This window comes from Drosophila miranda, chromosome 2 (genome assembly GCF_003369915.1).
Source record: "Drosophila miranda strain MSH22 chromosome 2, D.miranda_PacBio2.1, whole genome shotgun sequence".
NCBI lineage: Eukaryota > Metazoa > Arthropoda > Insecta > Diptera > Drosophilidae > Drosophila > Drosophila miranda.
In genome coordinates, this window is record NC_046675.1 from 18,977,294 (window position 1) to 19,000,910 (window position 23,617).

The 23,617-nt window shown below is 38.8% G+C and overlaps 4 protein-coding genes across 6 annotated transcripts in view; 1 reads left to right on the forward strand and 3 right to left on the reverse strand.

The window, feature by feature from the left end:
• Positions 1-1,155: 1,155 nt before the first annotated feature.
• LOC108154262 lies at positions 1,156-2,251 on the reverse strand. The gene is made up of 2 exons (XM_017284498.2): positions 2,023-2,251; positions 1,156-1,918 (listed from the first exon to the last, which is right to left on the reverse strand). The coding sequence occupies exons 1-2, from the start codon at positions 2,198-2,200 to the stop codon at positions 1,329-1,331; spliced, it is 768 nt and encodes a 255-aa protein (XP_017139987.1). The 5' UTR covers positions 2,201-2,251; the 3' UTR covers positions 1,156-1,328.
• Positions 2,252-4,307: 2,056 nt separating this feature from the next.
• Positions 4,308-23,617, forward strand: part of LOC108156122 (coiled-coil domain-containing protein lobo) — a 33,925-nt gene continuing 14,615 nt past the window's right edge. Inside the window, exons 1-2 of one of the 3 annotated variants that reach the window (XM_033388799.1) lie at positions 4,308-4,876; positions 4,943-5,068. In XM_033388799.1, coding sequence (XP_033244690.1) covers positions 4,319-4,876; positions 4,943-5,068 — 684 coding nt within the window. In that variant the 5' untranslated portion in view covers positions 4,308-4,318. Of the gene's footprint in view, positions 4,877-4,939; positions 5,069-23,617 lie in introns of all 3 variants that reach the window. The other 2 variants (XM_017287430.2, XM_017287428.2) reach the window with 2 other exon arrangements.
• LOC108156123 (ras-like protein rasD) lies at positions 5,905-6,850 on the reverse strand. Its single transcript, XM_017287433.1, has 3 exons — positions 6,805-6,850; positions 6,272-6,750; positions 5,905-6,216 (listed from the first exon to the last, which is right to left on the reverse strand). The coding sequence occupies exons 2-3, from the start codon at positions 6,443-6,445 to the stop codon at positions 6,124-6,126; spliced, it is 267 nt and encodes an 88-aa protein (XP_017142922.1). The 5' UTR covers positions 6,446-6,750; positions 6,805-6,850; the 3' UTR covers positions 5,905-6,123.
• Positions 11,854-22,396, reverse strand: LOC108156124 (protein distal antenna). The gene is made up of 2 exons (XM_017287434.2): positions 21,578-22,396; positions 11,854-14,890 (listed from the first exon to the last, which is right to left on the reverse strand). The coding sequence occupies exon 2, from the start codon at positions 14,835-14,837 to the stop codon at positions 12,786-12,788; it is 2,052 nt and encodes a 683-aa protein (XP_017142923.1). The 5' UTR covers positions 14,838-14,890; positions 21,578-22,396; the 3' UTR covers positions 11,854-12,785.

Below are 23,617 nucleotides of genomic sequence, written 5' to 3' on the forward strand. Positions count from 1 at the left end.
CCACTGATAAACTCGTGTACGTGAGCGGCAGCGCTGCAGCAGTCAATAAGATAGGGCCCACAGCTGCTCTATAGAGATCTATAGAGGCATTGCAGCTATGGCAGTTCTGCTATGGCGCTTCCGCCATACACTTGTATACTGTTTCGTTTGGCCTGCTTTCTACGCACACAAACGCACTAAAAACATGTGAAAATATGCGTGCCGACCGCTAATACAGATATGTGTATAGATCGCAAATATGTATTTATAAAGATCGTTGCTATAGGCACCACACTCAAATGCAGACATGCATAAACGCGGCAAAGTGCTCAGTAAACGAGCGCAAAATAAACCGCAGCAAAGGCCGCTGCTTTACTTTTACTTCTACTCAGTCAGTATATATTTAAGCTCATTATTTATTTAATTTATATAGTATATTTTATATGTCGATTTGCATCGCTGTACGCAAAAGCAACTAAGTGATTTTTTGCCAACAAAAAGTTTTATACATTTTTTTATACAAATCGGTCGAACCGTTGCAACGGACCCCAACGCGTTGGGGAGATTTGTATATATTCGATTTAATCTGTTTTTATTTTCTTCTTTAAATTTTTTTATACATCTGTCTATTTATTCAATTCTCCCACCAACAGTAGCCGTTTTATAGCGTTCGTTCCCCCAGAGTGTGTGAGAGAGAGAATAAGTAAGCCCTTGGAAAGGGTTACGTAGCCAATGATTTTTTCATTTTTTCCTTCTTGCTATGAAATTGATACAAACTTAACTCCGCAATCTGGTGGATATAGTCATTCTCTATGATTCTGCGTTTCTGGTTAGTTGAGACAACTTTAAAGCTGTGAGACTATTGTAGTGTGCAGTGCAACAGACGGACATACGGACTAGAAAATATTTTTCATACTCGGAGATTATTTTTGCTGTTCTTAACAATTACCTGGCATTTATTGAGTATCGTTTCTAAAGAAAGCCTTAAACACACAAATTAATTTTAATATTATTAGAAAAAGTTACATGCATACATATGTATGTATAAATGGTTGAAAAACTTAAAAATAATTTTTACTTTTGAAAAAGATTTCATGTTATATCATTGTATAATAGTTAAAAAATAATATATTTTATTTTGTTTATGAAAATATTGTACATTTTACTATCCGTAAATTTAAAACTTATATGTACAATGTATTACATTGTGTGTTGCACAATGAACATTCGTGACATATGTAAAGTTTATACTATCTTAAGCTTCACATAAGTTCAATGCCAGCATATGAACCCCTATTGCACCTCCCACTGCCCTCTAATAACACAACTTATGTAGACACTTATATATTTTAAATAAAGTGGTCATTGCTCGAGCTATGTAACTTGGTTTCTTCATTCTCACGCTCCCACTCGATCATTTTCGATTGCATAATTAGATCTTGGAAGGATCCATACTCCGTGCTTTGACGTGACTTAGCTATAAGCCCTACATCGCCCTCATCATCATAAAGATTGTCAAAGTCGTATTCAGTATCCTTATCAGAATCGGTTGGGATATGCTCTTGCTTGTCATAATCAACTTCATTTTGAACATCTCGGTCGTGATAATTTGACTGAATTTTATGTTTCTGATAGAACATCTTTAATAAATAGTCAACATTTTCTGACGGCACGTCGGACACCATCTTAATTGCAATCTTTCGGCGAGATCTCTTCATTGGTTTCAGAGGCTTATCGTCATTTTCTAGCTCGAAATTCAGGGAAGTTTTGAGCATACCCTTTGATGCTGTTAACTTTTTAAGCACTGATCTGTAAAAACTCGAAAACTCGTCCCTGTTTGTCGTTTTTTGGGACTTTAACATTTTCGAATTTTCCCTAATAAACCGGTTTAGTAATTCTTTCGTTCCTTGTTGGTCCTTTTGTGATTTTAGAAGATCGACTATAAGAAATAAATAAATATATTTCGCAATTGTTAGTTAAACTTCCAATCAATCCAATTCCAATAGCCAAACTTCCACAATAAATTGTGGTAGGTATACATACTTTTCTCTTGTGATAGTCCGAGTGTGCTCTGAAAGACACCCCACTCATCTTTCCGACCCTTTGCGGTGCCTCCAGCTCTTCTGGTAGTTTCTGGCATTTTGTTTGCCCTTTTAATATATAATGCCAAGCAACTTTCGTGTACTGATAACAGTAAAATAATTATTTTCGCAAAATGCATTATAACGTGATCTGTGCTGAGCTGAGCTGCGCTGTGCTGTGATGTGTATCATTCGAGACGTACTTCAAAATGATGTGTTGTCCTTAAAGTAGCTACCTTTTATACATTTTCAGGCTTGGTACACTGCTAGTTCGCGTCAATTCAGTTAACCACATACAAAAATTGCATAGTCAACGATACTCAGACAAAGGTTATTCTTGACACTCTAGACTTTCGGGGCACAGGCGCCCGGAGTCAAGACTGGCAACCGGGTAGGACGACATGTGCTTGATTGAACGTTGTTTCCTTGTTTTTCTTAGGAACACTTAGCACGAGCAGTGGCAATTAAATGGCAAACCGAAACAATAAATAGTACATCTCCGACCTCACTCATGCATTGGCCCGCTTCATTACAGGTAGCGGACCAGGGCAACCGAATGATTTGAGAATTAGAGTGTAGGAACATAATTGAGTCGCTTAACAGCGATGAGAACAGAAATATGGTTCCAGTTGCAGCAATTGGTTTCATGAATGTAAGCGCGTCTCCCAGGTAGACAGACTCTAGCCATTTAAATGCGAAAGGAAGTACAAATAAATCCTAGCGCCAGCCATAAACGGATCAACGGCGTCGATCTCAATCCTAGTCTCTGTCGACAAATTTGTCGCTAATTATTCTTGAATGCAGGTTTTATTGATGTAATATAAATAGTGAAAACGCTGTTTTCGTTACGCATAGACATAAGAGGCTAAATCAAGCATGGTTTCGAACTTTATAAAACATGTAACCGCAACCAGATGTGCAACTAATAGAACAAAATCTACAACAAAAAACGATGGTTGTTCAATTCGTCTATAGAAATCATATAGAAAACGAGAGTAAGGATAGTTTCGTGGTCTAAGGTGCTAGCAGGCATATATACATAGATCAATAATATTTCACCTAAAGCTGTAGGATAACTTGAGTTGTTAGCTTCATCTCATATATCAGCTGGTAAAGCTTTAAAAAAAAAAACCACATGTCATAAGGTTAATCTTTAAAAACCAAATTGTTTCTTGCAATTTTTGTAATGTTATTTAGTTTATATATGTAGTATTCTGATGTAAATTATATTTTGGTGTCTGGAGCTGTAACATACATTTTATGTGATAGTTGTTTTCGATTCAATGTTTAAACAGAAATTTATAGGAATAAAAGGTTTTAAGAGTAGATGGAAAGTAAATTTGCCTGGAAAAATGTTTCCCACATTAAGCTGTAATGAAATATTGATCGCGACATGTATGTTGCATGGGAAAAGCATGAAGAGAAAGAGAGGAACCACAGTTTATAGTTATGTTCTAACGGTAATTCTTGCATCTCTTTCCATACCGCTGGTATGGTAATTCTTTATGATTCTGCGTTTTCGACTTTCACTTATCTTTAAAACTGGGGATGCCACACATTTTCGCCTTTCGTGTGGCAAAATGTCGAAACAAACTTGATTCAGTGTGACATCACTGGAGCCCGTACACCAAATTTGCTTGCTTTTTTTTGTTTTTATAGTCTTTAAGAACAATGCGTCAAGCAAGACGGACGGACAGACGCAAAGACAGAAATTCCTATATCGACTGGGCTATTGATGCTGATGAAGAATATCTATAATTTATAGGATCGGAAACGCATCCACACGGAGCCACACTGACTGAGTATCGGGTTTATATCGGCTTCAAAATTTCTTCATCCACTATGTTTTACAACTAGAACCATGTCCAAAACCCAAATAGAATATCGTCTTACTTATGTATATGTATGTTCCTTGGCGGCTATTTCTGCTAGAGATTTGACTAGGGTTTTCGTAAAATGGAAATGAAGGGAGTAAGACAAATGAAGTCTTAAACGACGCTAATGTAGATAAATCAGAAATTCAATAACCTCTCCAAAACTTTCTATGATTATAATGTGTTGTGGCAGTATAATTAACCAAATCTCTAGTCAACCGGGACAGCCTGCTGTGGCAACTAGAATTTAAACTCAGTTCGAATTCGGCTGGAACGTGAATCTATGGCACACGAATCAGAATTTTGTTGTAGTTGATTGGAGGAACACCCCCTATAGACATTCATTCTAAATATTTACTAAGCAAGCTCATAAAATTGTGTTGTATGAATTTGTCTGTAATTTTATTTCTTCCAATTTACATATTGAGTAAACATATTTCCTACGTACGCTGTTGTTATAGAGACAAAAGTTTCTGTTTATTATTTTTAACAACAACAAAAAAAGGCAAAGACAACAAAATGCCGAAGGTTTTATTTCAGAAGTACAAAAAGGTGACTAGCACTATAGACCCACAGCGACATGCTGCCAAATTAAAAGAAATTGACGAGCGTCGTGCAGCAGAGCAGTCGGAAGGGGAGTTTGGATATGAACAGGATTCTGAGGAGCTTTGTGAAGATGAAATGGGTACCTATGAGGAAAGTGAATTTAGTTTATCAGAAGGTGAACCAGCCTTGAATATCGGAAAAATCGACTTATCATTTCCCGAGACAGCGGACGAGTTCCAGGACAGTCCACAATGCTATCCTCCCTCATACTATACGTTATCCCCAAAGGAAAGACTTCTTTTACTCTATGCAGAGAATTTTCGCAAGCAGTTTGTATTAATCTACCCAAAGCGACGGCCAATGGTTTTGGCCTTACCTAACGAATGCAGAGTTCAGGTAAATCATCAAGAAACAAATTTGTATTAAGAATATAAACAGCCAAATTTTGCATCTTTACAGAAGTTTGTATGTACCACGATTAGACCCACGGCCTTTATATACCCTGAGCTCATATCAAGTATAGAGGAAATTTCAAAGTTTGTTGCTGATTTTATTCAATTTGAACCGCTAGAGGATCAAGTCAATTTGGTAAGAAAAACTTTTGTGTACACATCTATATAAATTTCGGTGCGAAAGCCCCAACTTATATGGGCTGAGTTGTTCTAAGGTCAGACTTTCTTGGAACCCAATTTTTCATCGGCAACGCCGATATATAAAGAAATTTAAGAAATAGAAAGAGAATAACATTTGAAAAAAGTTTGTTTATTCTAGTCGATACAATGGCTATTCCTAAAGATATATATCAACCCATTTTTGATTTTTCAATTTTTATTGAATGTTATGTTCTTATTGTTAGACTTTAGTTCTTTAGTGGCATAGCTGCCAGCAATAAAAGAGATTAAGAAAATTTAAATTAATCCACCCTATTTTACAGTCGCGGACGTTTTAACGTCTCTTTTTCATACAAAAAATCTAGATAAAAAAGAAATAAAAATATAAAAAATTACTGAAGCCGATATGGCGGGATTATTTGCTTTGAAGTCAGATAAAACCAAACTTGGGATAATTAAGTCTTCAAAAAATTTGTATACAAAAATTCGAATTCCACCCGCCTCAGGAAATAAGAGGAAGACCACACCTAAGGGACCATCAAAGTGAGATCGAATTCTTAAGCGTTCAACATCGAACATCGAAAATCGGTTCCAAATGGCTTAAGATATTAGAAGGGAGTTTGTTCAGTCCGTAGGTAGTGGTATTACATTACGGTGGCGTCTTTAGGAGACAGGACAGAAAAGGCGGCACCTTTTGGGACGCCTCCAAACTCCAAACGCTATGTTTCAGCTGCTTTCGTGTCCAAAAGAGTGTATATTTCGAAGGGCTGTGAATCGATTTCTTTGGGATTTATATTCGTCTCTACAAATTTTAAATTTTGCTCAGTTTGTTACATGGCGAATTCAAACTAACGTATCGACCCTATTGTTTGCATTTAAAATGTTCATCTCGCGCTTTGGTTTCTTGTAATTTCTTGGCATTGGATATGCACGAACTTCGGCTACAATTCAGCTTCAACAGCTTTGGACAACTTTGTTCTCAGGTTTTCGGTGTTCGGTTTGCGGTTGGAATCGCATCTCGTATATCATCTATCATCTAGCAGATAAGGTAAAGGTGAAGGTACCGAGGCCATTCGATCCAGGGGATTTCTTGTCTTTGTTCTCCTCGTTGTCAAGATTGTCGCCCTATAAATACGCAATTCAAATAAAACTCCACAGATATATGCACTTTAATGCCTACCCTTCGCTCTCGTTGTTCACGTATTTTGCGGGCCAGCGACAGAAACGCATCCTCAATGTTGATGTTCGATTTGCACGAGACCTCAAAGAAGGGCATGTCAAAGTTCTCGGCAATCTGTTGGATGTAGATGCAGGTGCAGTTGCAGTTGCAGATGCACCAATGGTGGAGATGCATGTGTCGTAGTATTTCTCATGGCAGTAGTATCTATGCACAATGCAGGTCTTGCCAAAATTCGAGCCCCCTAGCACCAGAGATTTTCTGAGGAGATGCCTGTTGTCAGCATAGGGTGCTACCACATCCAGGTCGTGGACCACGCGCTTTATTTACATGCTGCAGCGAAGTAGCCCAGTTCATCTTCTTTGTGTCACCTTGAATGCTATTTTCGCTCTGAGAGTTCCTTTGCCCAACGTTTGGTCGTTTCGATGGTATCGCCTCTTTTGGATTTTGGGTAGTGCCTTCCATTTCTTAGTGTGTGCTGGCTGTGGAGAATTATGTTAGTCAAATTTGATTAATAGGTTGTTTAGCGTACTTACGTCTTGCTGTTTCCATGAGTATTATAATTTAAAAAAAAATCCTAACTTAAACTTAAATTAATTGAAAAAAAAAACCTAATTAAAATATAAATTTTATAGCTCTTTGGCTAGTAATTCTGTAGCTGATGGGTAGGGATTCGGTGGGGTGGGAGCTGCTGGGTAGGGGTTCGGTGGGGTTGGATCTGCTGGGGGTTCGGTGGGGTTGGAACTGCTGGGGAGAGGTTCGGTGGGGTTAGAGCTGCTGGGGAGCGGTTCGGTGGGGTTAGAGCTGCTGGGGAGGGGTTCGGTGGGGTTGGAGCCTGGCAATAACAGTGACGTTTCAAATATTCATATTTTTGTTTCAGGTCGTTGTACTGTTTTAAGGGAACAGTTCGCTCCAACCGAGCTGTTCTCCTTGCCCGTGCCAGTCTTCTTTTTTCGGCAATCATGGCTTCCTTCCCTCTCCCAGACCCCATCACCATCCCCCCATACCTATCTGCGTTGCAGTCATCCCACCCATACCTGGCCCCATCCCTATACCTGGCCCCATCCCTATACCAGGTCCCATCCCTAAACCTGGTCCCCATACCTGGAACCATCCCTAAACCTTGTCCCATCCCCAAACCTGGCCCCAACCCCATACCTGGACCCATCCCTCCACCTTGCCCGCTAAGAATTTTGTGCATTTTGGATATTCAAATAGGTGCGAGATTGAATATACATTGTTAGGCAGAAAACGGCCTCAACAGCATGTCCGAATTGTTCCAGCTTTAGGCTATTAAAGTGGCTCAACCGAATGGTATACCTGGTATACCATCCAGGCCAATTTTCGCCGAACAACATTCTGGAACTGAACTCCAGCTCCTGAATATGAACGTCAAATACATTTCCTGGTGGGTTCATCATCACCATATGTCCGATATAAGTACAGATCCGTCAAGGCAGCATCCCAACGGTTTTAATGCTGTGACGGAATCAATACCCGATTCAAATAGAGCATACAAGAAAACCGTTTCGAAGAAAAATGTTCGGCCATCGATACTATCGACTGAATACGAGTTGGGGTGGTGAGAAATTGTTTGAAAGTGAGAGAGTGTCAAGGATATGAATGTAAATTTAATAGATTGATGAGATTGATGAATATGTGAGAGAAAAAAGCACTACCTCTGAAAAACAGTTAAAAAATGTCAGATTTTAAAAATGTAAACAAAAAATTAAACTTAAATAAATTTTATTATTTAACATCTTTAATGCCCAAATCTATCAGAAATGGACGGTTGGTTCGCATCGGAAAAAAGTTCAATTTTGTTGCATAGTGTTATCAGTCAGGCTCCGGTTTTCACTTTAACAAAATGTGTACGATTTACTTTAGAAATCACATACATTTTCTTAACCCAACCTCAAACTCGGCTCTGAAATAATTGGTCGGGCAACAACATTTTGCGACTTTGTGCTAACAGCTGACGCAGCCCGCTTAACAGAACAAGTTATCGCATAAGAGCACAGACTGTTCTCGTAACAGGCGAACAACAGAACGACAGCATTTTTTAGCAATTTTACAATAATAATAATTTGTCCGCCATAAAACTACATGAGTGTCGGCTGTCGAAGGTGGAAACCACAAATCTATTCAGGCTAATAAAATTGCAATTTACAATTCTAAATATATAAAATAGAATGGAAAATATTGGTTCAAAGTAGCAACTGGCCCCTTTGCAACAGATTTCGAATTTATCACCCGGACAAAATATTATAGGTGGTTATTCAAATTTATTCATAAATTTGTTTAAATTTTGTTGTTGACCTGCTTAGTCCAATACCAAAATATCATTATTATTTATGACAATAAATTAATATGAAAAAGTTACAAATGCTTTTCACTAAAATGAAAATATTCTTCACAACACTGATTCGCTTCACAACATCCAGTTTCATAGCAGCTAGCTTGTTAATGTAGCAATCTATAATGTTATCGTTTGCTGACAAAAGCTCTCTGCCATGAAACTGATATGCAAGTTGAAGGTTTGCGCGTATTTCAAATGTGCGCAACTGTTAATATAGTTGTACGTACATGTATGGGCATTTTCGACAAAACATTTCCGACAGACATTTTAAGAAACATAAAAGGCTAATAAAAAGAGATTTCCATATACTTTTGTACAGATATTATTTTCTAAATTGATTGAAAGTAGACCAATTTTACCAATTGACATGTAATTTCGTTTAATTTGATTTGAAAACCTATTAAAATAAGTAAAAGTTCACTTTTTCGATCATTTATGTTATTGTTATAGTCATGTTTCTTTTTATTATTATCCCTTACAAGAGAGATGATTCATGGTACAAATTTTTCCTTAAACATCTCTAATATATTGAGCTATATACATACATATCTAAGAAATCCCACAAACTTGCCCCAATCTCGGCCGACGGTAAATTTTTAAACTTTTATTACCCTAGTGTAACTTGGTAACATAGAGCCAGTAAAGTACATTAGGTGCCTAGATTTATAAAAAAAAAAAAAAAACAGGAAAGGATGTTATATTTAACAACTTGGAAAAAAAAACAAAACCCAGTTCTGTTTTTATTTTGATTTAAATCTTTAAACCGTTTGTTCGATTGTTGTTATTTTTTTTTGGTTGAATAAATAATTTTATTTCTAAATTTGATTTTTCCATTATTTTTGTTTAAGATTTTGTCGGACGAATAGTAATAATAATACTATATATTATATAGAAATATATACCACCAGTGGTGCTCATACACTTAAGCCACAAGAACTACACCAAGAATTTAAAACGAAAATCAAGACAATTTTTTATTTTACAGCTCCAATTTTTTGTCTCAAATAGTTCTATATGTCAGTGTTCTAATACGAAATAATTTAAAAATCTGAAACCATCTCCAAAATGTCCTGCTCATATACTTAAGACACCTGGAAAAAAATGGTAAAAAAAAATTCAAATTTGCCCAGTATTTTTAATAAAATTACTTTAATATTGAGTGGGATGACCTTTTCTCTTAAGAAAAGTGGAGCAATGCTTTGGTATTGAATCTACAAGACGTGCGTACTGTTGAGGGGAGTTTTTCTTTCATTCTTCCTGTAATATTCGGGACAAATCCTTTTAATTGCTGGTTTTTTTTGGGCAACTACTTGGCTTAGAATTCGCCACAAGTTCTGTATACGGTTCAGGTCGTGACTCTGCGGTGGCCATTGCAAAACATTGGTTCCCTCTTGGTTGACCTGAAGCAATGTATCGGGTCGTTGTCCTGTTGAAATATCAAGTGGCTAGTGGCAAATAATCGGCATATGCTCCAGATAAATTGATACTCAGAATGTCTCTCTACATTTCGGCGTTCATAATACCTTGAATCTTCACCAGGGGACCTAACAATGGGCTTAGGTCCCCTGGTGAAGATTCAAGAATGTCCATCAAGAATGATAAAAAGCGCCTTCAATTCGCCTCAGAGCATATTCACAATGGTCCCAGTTTTTGAAATATGATTGTTTGGATCGAAAAATCCATGTTTAATTTCTTTAGAAGTGATGGTAAACTATATGTACGACGTCCTCCCAACAAACAATTAAATCCAAAATAAACAAAGAAGACCGTTAAACATGGTGGCGCTTCGATCATGGTCTCGGGCTGTTTCACCGCATCGGGTGACAGGTTAAATGACACAGTCAGGTCCATGTTAAGTTCAATGTTAAAAATAGCGCTGAAATGTATTTTTAAATGTTTTACAAATTCAATTTCTCCCGGGGCTTTTAGATTTCTTTAGCTTTTAGACCTACACCTTAGCTGCGTTAGTCTGGAGTCATCACAAATTTATTTGAAAATAAATCATTTTGCTAAAATAAAAGGCAGTTTTCAGTTTTTTCTTGTCAATTTTGGCCTGTAATTTTTAACATTCTATACTATGGGTTCCGAAGACCACTACATCATTAACGGAACATTGCATCGGTAGGCAGTGGGTGAATATGGTGGAAGTGCAGCTGCCTGCTGGAGGATCGCGACTGCCGGATCCGCTGACTCGGCATCGGCGGCCCGATCTTGGTCAGTGATGACTTCGTCGGGTTTTCGGCTGTCGATATTGATATATATTTACAAAATGTATGCTTCCATTAGTTTCAAGCAAACCGTACATACTTATATTTTATTCTTATAGCCACATTTATTGAACGAAAATCTGTGGCATCCACAATTTTAAAGCTACGAGAAAACCAAAACAGCAGAATCGTAGAGAATGACCATATCTTTTAGACTGCAGAATCTAAATTGGATCGTATTATTATTATAGCCAGCATCAAGAAAACAATTTCATTTTTTCTCGCCCTGTCTCTCTCTAACACACACGTAGCATAGCCGGCTTTGCTTAGAGTAAAACATTAGCGCATAGATCTCAGAGACTATAAAAGCTAGAGCAACCAAATTTGGTATCCACACTCCTAATATATCGGACCGAGACGAGTTTGTTTCAAAATTTCGCCACACCCCCTTCCGCCCCCGCAAAGGACGAAAATCTGGGGATATTAAAAAATCTCCGAAACTATTAAGGCTAGAGTAACCAAATTTGGTATCCGCACTTCTGTTAGATCTCACTATAAAACGTATATCTGGCACGTCTAATTTATTTATAAACAGCTGAGCTGCAGCCGTTTGACCAACTCCACCAAACTCACATTTTACCGCTCCTTTTTAGAATTTATATTTATTTACTAAAAAATATATAGAACACAATTTGGCTGAAATAGATTCAGAAATAAACACAAAATATTGTCATACCTACCCTACTATAGGTATTTCCATAGTTCTGTTTCGTGTGAATGGTCAATTCACAAATTGTTAACAAAAAATCGTTGCCCCAATGCCTCTTTGCTCTCCTGCTCCTCATTAAAGAAGTGCATTAAACACACCTCGAGCGAGTTTTCATGGCAATTTTTGAAGTCTCTTTACGATTCAATGTTTTTAAGGATTTAACGAAGTAGTTTAAAAAATAATACGCTACGCAAATTATTAGTTAACCTTCAGAAATCATTAAAATAATAATTAATACAAAGTTTTTGGATGATTTTGCCATTTATATTAATTTCAAGTCCTTGATTATACTGCATTGATCGATACATATTACCATTTGTAGCGTTCAAAAACAAAACATTACGACGAAAACCACAAACAATTTCATTAAAATTATCTAATATTCTTTTATTAAACATGTATTTAAAATTATTACATTCAAAGTTGTAAATGCCTTTTATTTAAATATCGCAAAAATTTTGAATCAGGAAAATTCTTATGAGCACATTTTGTATCGTTATTTTCTTAGTAGATTTATGAAACGAAACTTAAAAGCATTTGATATCAAATGCATTTTATTCATTTATACCACCTTGCACATGGAAAGTTTTTTTAACAAAAAAAGTAAATTCTATAACCATTTTTCTATTGAATCGGATAAAACATAAACTTTTCCTTGTTTAAATTAACTATAATAACTACAAATAGACATTTTTAATATATACATTGTTATCATATGATTAATTAGTAAAATGTAAGTCCAAAAAGTTTATGTTTTGAGTTAGGTTACCAACAGAAAACCAAATAGTCTGTAGACGCACAGCGTGAAGCGAATGTATTATATGTAAGGATTCCGTGATAAAATTAAGGTTCGTTCTAACTGCTGGAACTTAGTTCATCGTACTGCTGATACTCGCCTATTATCTGGCAGTCGTTCGGGTCATCATCGAGGTCACAATGTACAAATTCATAGGGAGGGAAGAACAGTGAGCTCAATAGGGTGGCCGATGATTGGTAAACAGCAGGTGAAGTTGTCTGGCACCTTAAAGTTGCCGGTGTGTTACCAAGACTGCCAATTCCTACGTATGGTAGTCCTAGCCGTGAGCGTTTCGAACCGTAAGTGCGTTTGGCGATTGCTTCCTGCTGTGCATTCGTTATATGAATATCCGTGGCTGGCTCCGGAGGCGCCAACTTGGGCTTGTCCTATTTTCGGCGTCTGATCTTATTCCTGCATGAGTCTTCCTCAGTGTTTTCCTCGTTTTCCAGCAGGTCCTTATTTGGTTTTTCTGTAACTTGGGGCTCGTTGCTGGATTTTATAGCTGCGATCAAAAATCTCAGCTGCATAAGTTGCACAGCTGTTACCCGAGGATTACTGCAGTTTTCCAGCCACTGTAGAAACTTCTCGCCATGCCTGATGGCCTTTACGTCTTCGTTGTCGCCAGTTAAATCTAAATATTTTGCCTTCTCTTCTTCATCAGTTTTGTTTGAGTTGTTATTGTTATTGTTGCTGGCGCTAATATCGTTGTTGTTGGAGTGTTGATTGTGTTCATTGATAAAACTTGCTTCTGATTCGCAGGCTGTATCTACAATAATGGGCATATGGGATTTGATGCCCCCGATTTTGTATAGCATGTTGTCGAGGATCTTTTTGCAATCCCCACCCACGCTTCCGGGTCTACTTATACAGTCAGACGGGGTGGTACTCGTTTTAGCACAAGGTTCAGAAGTATGGCTTTCCGGAACTAATGATGCTATCGGACTTTGAGATGGAGTTATTCGTTTTGCGGATGCTGACAAATCTTCCGGCTTACCGGGAACGTCTCCTTCGATCTCTGCATCCAGATCCGGGTCTGTCACCTCATCACCTTCTATCTGGTCCATTTGATTGTGCTCGTTTGATGATAAGCTACGGACCGACGGGGTTTCAGACTCCTTTGTGAGATGTGAGTAGAGAATATTATCAAAAGGTCCTTTCGACGTATCGGCTATATCAGTGCCATCAGATACAGCTGATATGGGCTGATGCTGGTGTTGCAATGAATTGGCCTGCAATGCAGCTAGCGTCGCTGAGTTTGGGTTAAGAGTGTTAAGGCTAGCTCCAAAAACCTTGCACCAGTTATACCAAGCCACGTTCTTCTCGTCGAGACTGCCAGATGGAGTCGATGAAGGTGTCAATGGTGCAGACGGTAGTGGTGGTGTTTGTGCGTGTTGGATGATATGCTGTGGCGTGGAGGAGCGTATTGGTGGACTTGTCATCCCCATTGGCGGATATAGGCTGTTTAGTCCCAGCATCGTCTGCTGAGACTTTAGCCAGTAAAGCAATGGGTCCTCAGCCAAATTAGACAGTGAGATGATACTACCTACATGTGAGGGTGCTATTGATGGACTTGGACTTTTGATGTCTCCTCCTTTGGCTTCGTTTTTAATAGTTAAGTTAATGCTGCAACTGACATCGCTTGACACGGCCGATAATGGCTTTTGCTTAGCCCAGTTCTTGACGGACAGTCCTGGTGTTCGGTCGCCACTATCACTGCGTGGGCTTTGTACTTGCAATGGAGGCTGCACACTCGGTTTTGAATTTCGCAAGTTGTTGGCAGCTGTTGGAAAACTATTCAGCCCTGACATTGCCGCAAGACTGGGATTCAGCTGTGCCAATAAATTTAGGTTTGTGGTTAGTTCATTGAAACTTATAGCCAGCGGAGACTGCGATAGACCGGTGAGACCAGATAGGTGAGTCAAACTTGATAGGGGACTTATCGCGTTTGGGGAAGGATTTGCGGGTCGGTTGATATCGCCACTGAATACTTTATGTTGACCATTGAATCCCACATAATCAACGGCTAGCCCATTATAATTCAATTCGGAGATATTTTTGTTTGTACTATAGTCTAAGCCGTTGAGGGGGGCGCGCTTAAAGCCGAGCTCATCGAATTTCATTTTGTTTGAGAAGTTAAGTGGAAGGGAGGGATCGATGCGCTGCCTCTTCTCGGGTGGTCCCAGCAGCCCTGTAGAGACATCAAGCTTATCGGCAAGCGCGTCGGCGCACATTTTATCAGTTGTCGACTGCCGCGACATGAAGCGCAGCTTATCTTCATTCTTGCACCAGCCGCGTAGCGTGGACTCGGGAACGCCAATATCCCTGGCCACAGATGCCTTCGACTCGCCATCGTGGATGCGCTGTATGGCATGGATTTTGTCCCGCGGGGTCAAGCTACGCAAAGGTCGCTTGCCCTTCGTACCCATCCGAATGTTCATGTGGGGGTAGCTGGAAATATCCAACTTCAAGCCGTTGTCGAACAGTTTGAGTTCTGAAAAAAACAAGCAGATTTGGCGAGTGCTAAAATTAATTATTGTGACACAGTTAGGACTCAAACGCATGTTATGATCTAGTATATAAAACTGTACGTTTTCATTCGCTAGAATCAGGCACACAGCCACTTACATACGTATGTACATATGTACATCGACGGCGAATGCCGTGTGCGCGCGTCATGTACTTGTTCTACTTTTGGGGTTGTACGGGTTGGGGTCGAAGCAGCGAGTCAGATGTTCGTACACTGCTCCAATAAAATCGTCTCGCGTTTGAAACTTTTCAGACAACACGCGGTGTAAATAAACCGCGTACACAAACTCATTTATCAAAAGGTATGTATGTATTTATGTATATGTACATAGACACATACATACATACATACATATGTATGTACCACAACCAAACTCTACAAATTGAGATGACAAAAATTCTCATGGAAACGCCACGCCGCTGCCTTCTTTTGCTCCTTCTCTTCTCTTCTCTTTAGCTGTATAGGCAAATGAGCTGAGGCACGCCCCCCGTGCTTTTTCTCAGCGCACAAGGATTCTAAAAATTAAAATGCCTGAATACACACACACACACATACATACATACTGTATATGAATATTTATTTACATAAATATATACTGTTTATAAATCTACATACATACATATATGTATGTAGGTGTCTACATAGGTATATAAAACATACATACATACAGACATACAAAGAGACAATGGAATATGCTAATTGGTGCGTTGCCTTCGCGCCGCGGCGCGCCTGCTCCAAAATGCAGCGCGCAGCGCCGACGTCGCGAGAAACTACGAATAAGCAACAAGAACAAGCCATTCGCTATCGTCATCGGCTTCTTTACGTGATGCATACGAACAAAACCCGTATCCATGCCAGACTCGAACACGAATCATAGCCGAGCACACGAGTCTACAGTTTATAACTTGTTACCTGTTTCGTGCCACTTTTCGTTGCAAGTTCGCTCGCAGCATTAAACATCCCCATCCACGCCATGCCAATGCCAAACACGCCTGTTGCGCTATTGCTAGCTCCTACACCTACATCTACATCCCGGCAGGTGCATCGAAAAGTCTCTGTGCCTCGAAACTTGGTGTATGGTGAATGTAAGTGAGACTTTGAGCCTCAGTGGGCAAGTAGTCGCCAGTCGTCAGTCGTCAGCCAATATGCCTCTTTATAGCGGCCAGGAGCAGGAGCCGGAGCCTGAGCGGAGGCGAAACAAATAACAATATGCTCCGCCTCCATCTCCCTAGAAAGAACGAGGCATGCAAAAGAGCTGGCTCGATTGGGGAGCGGGGACGTGCAATTTTAAAATGAAAAACACGTTTTGCGCATGACTGACACATGAATTCATTCCCGATGTATTGTATACAAGAACACACAGCATATTCGTACAATTTTATACAAGGAGTGAACCTGTAATGCTTCTGAAATGCTTCTCTGTATCTGTGCAGAGAGGATTCATTGAAAGAGAAATTTGGCTATCTCTTAAGAGCGCAATAAGAAAATCAAGAGTAACCAAAACACCTGACAGAAGTTTGTTAGTTTTTCTTATCAGGATGCCTTCACATTGACAGCCACTTAAAGTGAACTCAAAATGTTCGCTGTTGATTAGAAATGCCATCCTCCTAATACCAAGTTTTCGATTCAAATTCAACAATTTAAATGATCAAATTAATAGACTTAAATACGGTACAGTGATCACACATTTCTACTACAAAGCTATGTACATAAGTAGTGCGAACGGTCAAACAAATGTTGAAGTTGAAGACAAGCCTTTGGAGATCTTTACATTTCATTGATTTTATATTAAAATTTTTGTTTAAACTTTCCTGCGTCCGCTCTATACACACATATATACTTATATAAAATATATATATAAAAATGTACATATGTACATAAGTATGTACAGTATAAAGAGTGAAACTAAAACTTGCACGTACTATATGAAAATTCACAGCCAGAAGGACGGAAAAGCAGACATTTCTTTATGTACTAATTTTCTTGCTGGTTAGAATAAACATACGAGTGTCTACATGAGTATTTATGTACATAATTTATGGCTGCTGATATCTTTAGCATATCTGATAAGATCTAGTCTAAATCACTACAACTTTTGCAAAGGGTGTTAGAGATGGCTATTAATGATCTAGTAGATTTCCAGTTCCTTAACCCGCTATATTACATAGTCCTTCCATTTGTGTATAGTCGCTTTGCTATACAAAAAATGAAATCTACAGCTTCTTTAGTTTTTGTAAAATGTTCAGAATAAATCTTAAGAATCTTAAAGACTATATGTTCTCTAAATGATGATATTTGTCCAGTAAACCAAATGAGAATCATATACGAATGTAAAAATGTACCCCTTAATCGCAGAACTTAAATTTTGAAACATTTTTGAATTGTTTGGTGTCTGTTTTTAGGTCATAAAATTTGGGTGTGCGAGAAATTTGGCATCCTTAAACAATACATTCATACATATGTACATCTATATGACTCTCTAAAAAAGCTAATATATTATTGTATGTAGAAGGGCTTTTGAAAATTGAAAAGTAAGACTTTTCTTATAGGATTGGGATTGAAGATTTTCTTCAAACTGTTAAACTGAACAAACTATGTACATATATATTTTTCTTCTCAAAGCTAAGCCAACATCCGTCTGAAAGGGTGTAGAAAGAGTCGGTGCTCGAGGCCAGCCTACCTTTCTTGTTAATTTTTTTTCAAACAGGCTCCAACGGATCTCTCTGCCACTAATCTTGCCAAGGCGGTCACAAGAAATATGGTACATATGTATGTTTGTACATATGTACATATATAAAAAAGCATAGACAATCATGCATCACATTAAGTTCCCAAAGGGACGGACATCCCCACATACTCAAACGCTCATAACCAATAGAGGGCAAATAACATGTTGGCGATGCACGTGTTTCTACTCCTACTCTACCATCAGTCCAGTCGAGTCCACCAAACACATATCGAATAAAACTTTTACAGCTGTGTAAAAATTACAAGGTCCTTCACCATTCAGCAGTCATGGCGAAAGCAAAAGAATTTTTACTTTCTCTTTCGTACAGTGTCCGTCCTTGTCCCAGCCGGCGCGCCATTAAACTTTTCATGAACCAAACTGGGACAGTGAGAAGTGTGTAAAAAATCTAGTAACAACAGAAAAAGATGAAAGAAATAAATATAAAAGAATTACACCAAGTTTGTCAGTGTGTACATATGTATGTATGAATGAATGTATGTACGTATGTATGTGTGTATGGGCAGAGTACGGTTCTGTCTGTGTCTGGTGTTGCTGCCAACCATACATGCAACGTTCATACATACCTACACATGTATGTATGGGTGGATGTACGTAACGGATCTGTATGTACGTATGTACATACATAAGTAGGTTTGTTTGTGGTGGCCAACCGTCTGGCCGTTTGTGAAAGTACGTTTATATATTATATGTATGTGTTTATGTGTTCCCATATACATACAAACATACAAACATACATACATACATATGTACATGCATACATGAATGAAAGCGTATGAACGTTTGTGTGTTAAAAGCTCCTGATTTTCCTATATACAATTATAACTTTATTGTATTTACTTTTTTTCCTATTTGGCATCGTATTGAACTCGCTCAGACACAGGCACAGACAGGGAATGCATGTGGCAAGGACACGGCAGGATAGGAGAGCAGCAAAGTCTGGAAAATAGAGGTCAACGACTGAAACTAGTAGCACTAATATGTGCGAGCTTTTGTATAAGTACATACATATGTATGTACATATATATCTGTTGATTTCTCTGTTCGTTTGTGTTAATGTACAAATAAAAAAAAATAAATAAAAAGGACCAACAAAAACACTAAGCGAAGGAGACGTATTCTGTAAATAAAAGAAAAAAGCTGATTTTGGCTGATCCCAATTTTGTGTGTTTGTGTGTATGTGTGTGTATGAATGTCTCGACGGGCTTAACACTGTAATCTTGTGTACGCTCGTGTGCTCGTACATATGTACATATGTATGCATGTATGATTGCATTTGTGTGTTGATGTAACTATAAGTGCCGACCTGTTGGCTCGGGTTACATTAAAAGCAGCTTATGAGGTAAATATTACCTAAACCTATTTAACATAAACTAAAGGTGTCTTCCTGCAAATTCAATTTTTTTCCAATTTGTTGCTATTTGATTCGGCCTACCTAACAGCTGCAACAGCTGTTAGTCGTACAAAGGCCAGTGTGGCCAATAGATGATCGAAAATTTAGATGAGTCTAGTAGTGACAACGATGTACATACATCTATTTAGATCGTGTGTGTTCTTAGTCAACTGAATTGGTATCTTACCCTTCTGAATTTTGTTCTAACTCATTTTCTTTGACTTCTTCTTTTTGTACAATGTGGCAGAAAATTGTTAATTCAAATTATATCTATGTACAAAGGTTGCTTTAATCCCAGCTTCAGTCTAGTTTTCTTAGAAATGAGCAGCGCAAATTTTTGAGGCGGGAGGATAGACTCACGTACGGACAGACGGATACAGAAAAATTGTTGGATACATCTGGTCAAAATCTGATCAGTCAAGTGAAAAATATACTTTAAAATCCGTGGGCTAACAGAGGGGTCTTCAAATCGTAACTTTCGTAATCATTTTATGGATGAAACCAATGACCAAAAAAAACGAATATTGATCAGATTCTTTGTATGTTGTCGACAACGGTTACTTACGTTCGTTGCAAACTTCTGTTTCTTGCGGAACATTTAAAGAACAGATTTTTTCGACCCGATTTTGGCGGTGCAAGGGTCTGTGCACAGTTACATCCAAAAAGCATTGAACAAAAAAAGGAAAAAGGTACCTAGACTAGAAAGGCAGAAAAGTACTGACAGCTATTACATTGATGCTGGTAACCAATGTACATGTTTCAAAAACAATTCTTATGTACATAGATGTAAATAACATGTAATATGTAAATCGTCTCGTTTGGTTGGATTGTCTGCAGAAACCAACATAAATATATAGTACGTATTAGGGATACATCTTGGGACAACACACTTTTGATAGCTTGCCTGCAGATCGTAAAACAACAATATAATATATACATATGTACATAATCCAATCTATGAATGCATCCCAACAATATATTAAAGGAAACAAACGCTTATTCGCTCGGACGCCAACCACCGTCTCGTCTCCCTTGTCCCAGCAACAAAAAAAATACCCTCGATGGACCGCGATTTATCAAGAATTAATGTGCAGAAAATTTTCTTTCGGTCAGACATGGCTCGGGGGGTGCCGACGACGACGACCCAAACCTAGGAGTTACGTCCGTCTGTCCCTTCGATAATCCAGCTTTTTAAGAGCTTCTAGAGTCATTCGACCAAACTCTTTTGTTATCACTCGAAACTAAGTTTGATTCAAATATTATTCAAATTACGCTCCTTAAAATTGCCCTATCTCATGAGACCTAAAGTTTTGGTGTATACGGAAATAAAATCTGTTTAATTACACGACCTGTCGTGGATTTCGGAGACTATTAATGCTAGAACAAGATGATTTTGGTTCTGTAATGCATCCATCTGCAGAACCGGTATAATTATTTGAAATTTGCCATGCACCCTTCTATTCTTTTCAATCCAGAAAACCCGCGTGACAACATCTTTGAAGATATGTGCATCCCACTTTTAAATTCTTATAAATATATGTACTGTTTACTTATTTCTCAGATATGGGTGCGATCAAGTCTTAAGGGAAACAAGTTATCTGCCTTGGACGAATATCTCTTCTCTGTTGTCTCTGTCACTCAGATGGTTTTAATACCTGGTCATCGAAAAGAGAGCGCCACTGCCGTCCCTCTCCCTCCGCCACCGCTGGCACAATCCAAGATAGACGCGTGAGGAACGTTTAACTGGAACATTCTCTTCTTAAATCGAAGAAATTAATTCGTATCCGTTGGCCATTGAAAGGGGTCTGAAATGAGTTTAGGGTTCAGGCCTCCTTCAGTGGGATTGATCGAGCAGAGCGCTCTCTCTGTTTCGATCCCGATTGATTTAACGAGATAAATGTATTTAATATATAATTCACAGATAGATATTGGCTAAATGGGATAAAATCTCTCACTGTACCACGTAATACAATTTTTTTGTTATTGACCTGCTAAAAATCTCCTAACTTTTTAAAAATATTCAAAATCAATAGAAAATAATAGTAAGTGATTAGGAAAGGCGGCTCCAAATTATTTAGTACATAGGCAGACCAAGAGATGGGCAGGTCTACGTAATTTTTCCACGTTTGCAAGTTTCTGGACAAAAGGTTAATAATAATAAAATTTAAAAACCCTTTCCGAAGATTTAAAAGTATTTATTTTAGAACGACAGTGTATTTCAGAAACCCAAGGTCTCTAACACACATGTTACGGATATTTTTAGATTTAGACATTGCTGTATTGTTTGAAATAAATGAGTTGTTAGAATTAATATTCGCTCCTTTGACAGCTTCTCTTGGATCGTGGAACTTTTACCTTGACTCAATTCAAGAAGTACAAAATGTTGGGACTTTTAACTGTTACAGTATTTAACAAATAGTATAACTTGAAGTAATGCGCGCTTTTATAGATTAAGTATTTTGATTCCTTCGCATAGTTTAGGAGATTTTTAGGTTGAAACACACATACTAACCTTTTTCCTACACTTCCGGTGAAAAGTTTAATGCAAACCTTCCGATGAAGGAGGGCACTTTGTCTCGATTTAATAAATCTGAATAGGAATGCTTTATATTTGGATCGTCCTGGGATATTCACATAACATCAAGTCACTTTCAGGAATATAATGGTCACTGTCCTGTGTTATTCTTTTGGTTACTTGATTGATAGTTAACTAGGAGATCAAATGTTGGTCACGTTTATAAGCTGGAAGCACTATTTAACATTGCTCTCGTTTATTTACAATTATTTGCCATCGTTCCAATCTTAGCCGCGACAGCAAAAACACCGTCTTTAGGCGACCGGCTTTCGAAAGGATGTGACCTTTTTGTCGTCGACGAATATTATGCGAACCTAAACAGCTAGCGTCCGGCGACAAACTACCGCGAGCTAGCAAGCGCACAATTTGAGCGAATTTTGATTTTAGCGCGGCGAATTTCCGCACTACGATGACGGCGACGGCGACAGCGACAGCGGCATCCACGGAAAATTTAAAATCGCACGTCCACGTTATGCGCGCCTCTGTCTCAGTTGGTGTTTCGTTTCTCCTGAGTACGAGCCCACACACACACACACACACACACACACGAGGTGGTGGTTGCCTTGCGCGCGTGTGTTTGAAAGAGTATGTGTGCTTGTTTAAAAGTGTATGTATGGTCAGTCGCCAGTATTTGTAGTTTTCGTTTTGTTCCTTTTTCGCTTCAATTTACGTATGTACGAGTGTGTCGACGCTCTCGCTCTCTGCGTGTCCCGTTGCTGCCGAATTCGCGGCCTTTTTCGGTGACAGCCAAATGTACAATGATTAATAACGGCCAAGACGGCAGCGAAGAAGTCGACGTTGCCAGCGCCATTGCTCTCGTCGCCGCTTCTGCTGGTATTGGCCAACCCAACCACAGGCCACTGTACTGTCCGGTCGGTCCGTCCCGTCTACTTGGATGAACAGGCTGGACAGTTCGCACTCGCACTCACACGCACGCAGCCAAGTATTCACACATATATACAAGCATTTGTATGCACCGAAACATCAACGAAGTCGACGCAATACTCGTGCGGCCGGTTTGTAGGCTGTGTGAGACGCACATCACATCCTTTTCGGCCTTAGCAGCAGCAAGCATACTTTCTTGTTGTCATGTCTTAGTGGACGCGCCTATACGCCTATATGTGTGTTGTATATTTTTGCGCTGGAAGGACCTTCCGACCTGTGAACGGGTGGTCTGTTGGCTGAGTAAAGCGAGGCCGAGACCGAGACCGTTTCTGGGACCGGACCACCGTATATGATGGTTATGTGCAAAAACGAGCGAAATCGAATGATGCTGCGTGCACTGCAGCAACATGCTGTGCGCATTTGTGTGAATGTGTAGTTTGACTATTTCCAGGATGCAAAGGTATATCTTAACAGCTTCAAAACAACATCGATATCTACAATATTTGTTTGATTATTATTTTAAAAATATAAGGAATGGGTTTTGCCGGAGAGCAACAGGAGCCAGTCTTTACTAAAGTATTAAGACTACGACTACTGATGTAACGTAAATAACAATTGCATTTAGTCCAACTTGGCCCTTGAGTGATTAATCCAGGAGGCGGTCATTGTTGTTGATAGCTCTGTTATTTTCGCCGCAGACTGGCTGCTGCCCGTCATGTGCTTCTCCTGCTGCTTGTGTTGCTCTTGGTTTAGAGTCCAGTTTTCCTCGCTTTGTTTTGATACATGCCTTCATCACTGTTTACATTCGATTGTCGCTCTTTCGCTCTCAGCAGAGAGCGGAGTGGTCTCTTTGGTGAGAGAGAGAGAGAGTAATGCGTTGCTTCTCTCACTTGACAGCTGGGTAGCTTTTGTGTTCGGGTTTGGTTTTGCCGCCGAACGAAGCTCTAAAGGTTGTGCTTTTAATCACCAACCATATATTGGAGGAATCAATCCCACAATGTCTTTTGGTCTCTTGTGACCAAATAGCGATCGTTAATGAATAAATAAATTAGCGTATGGAGGTTCCATTCTATTTGTATTTAGCATGTACAT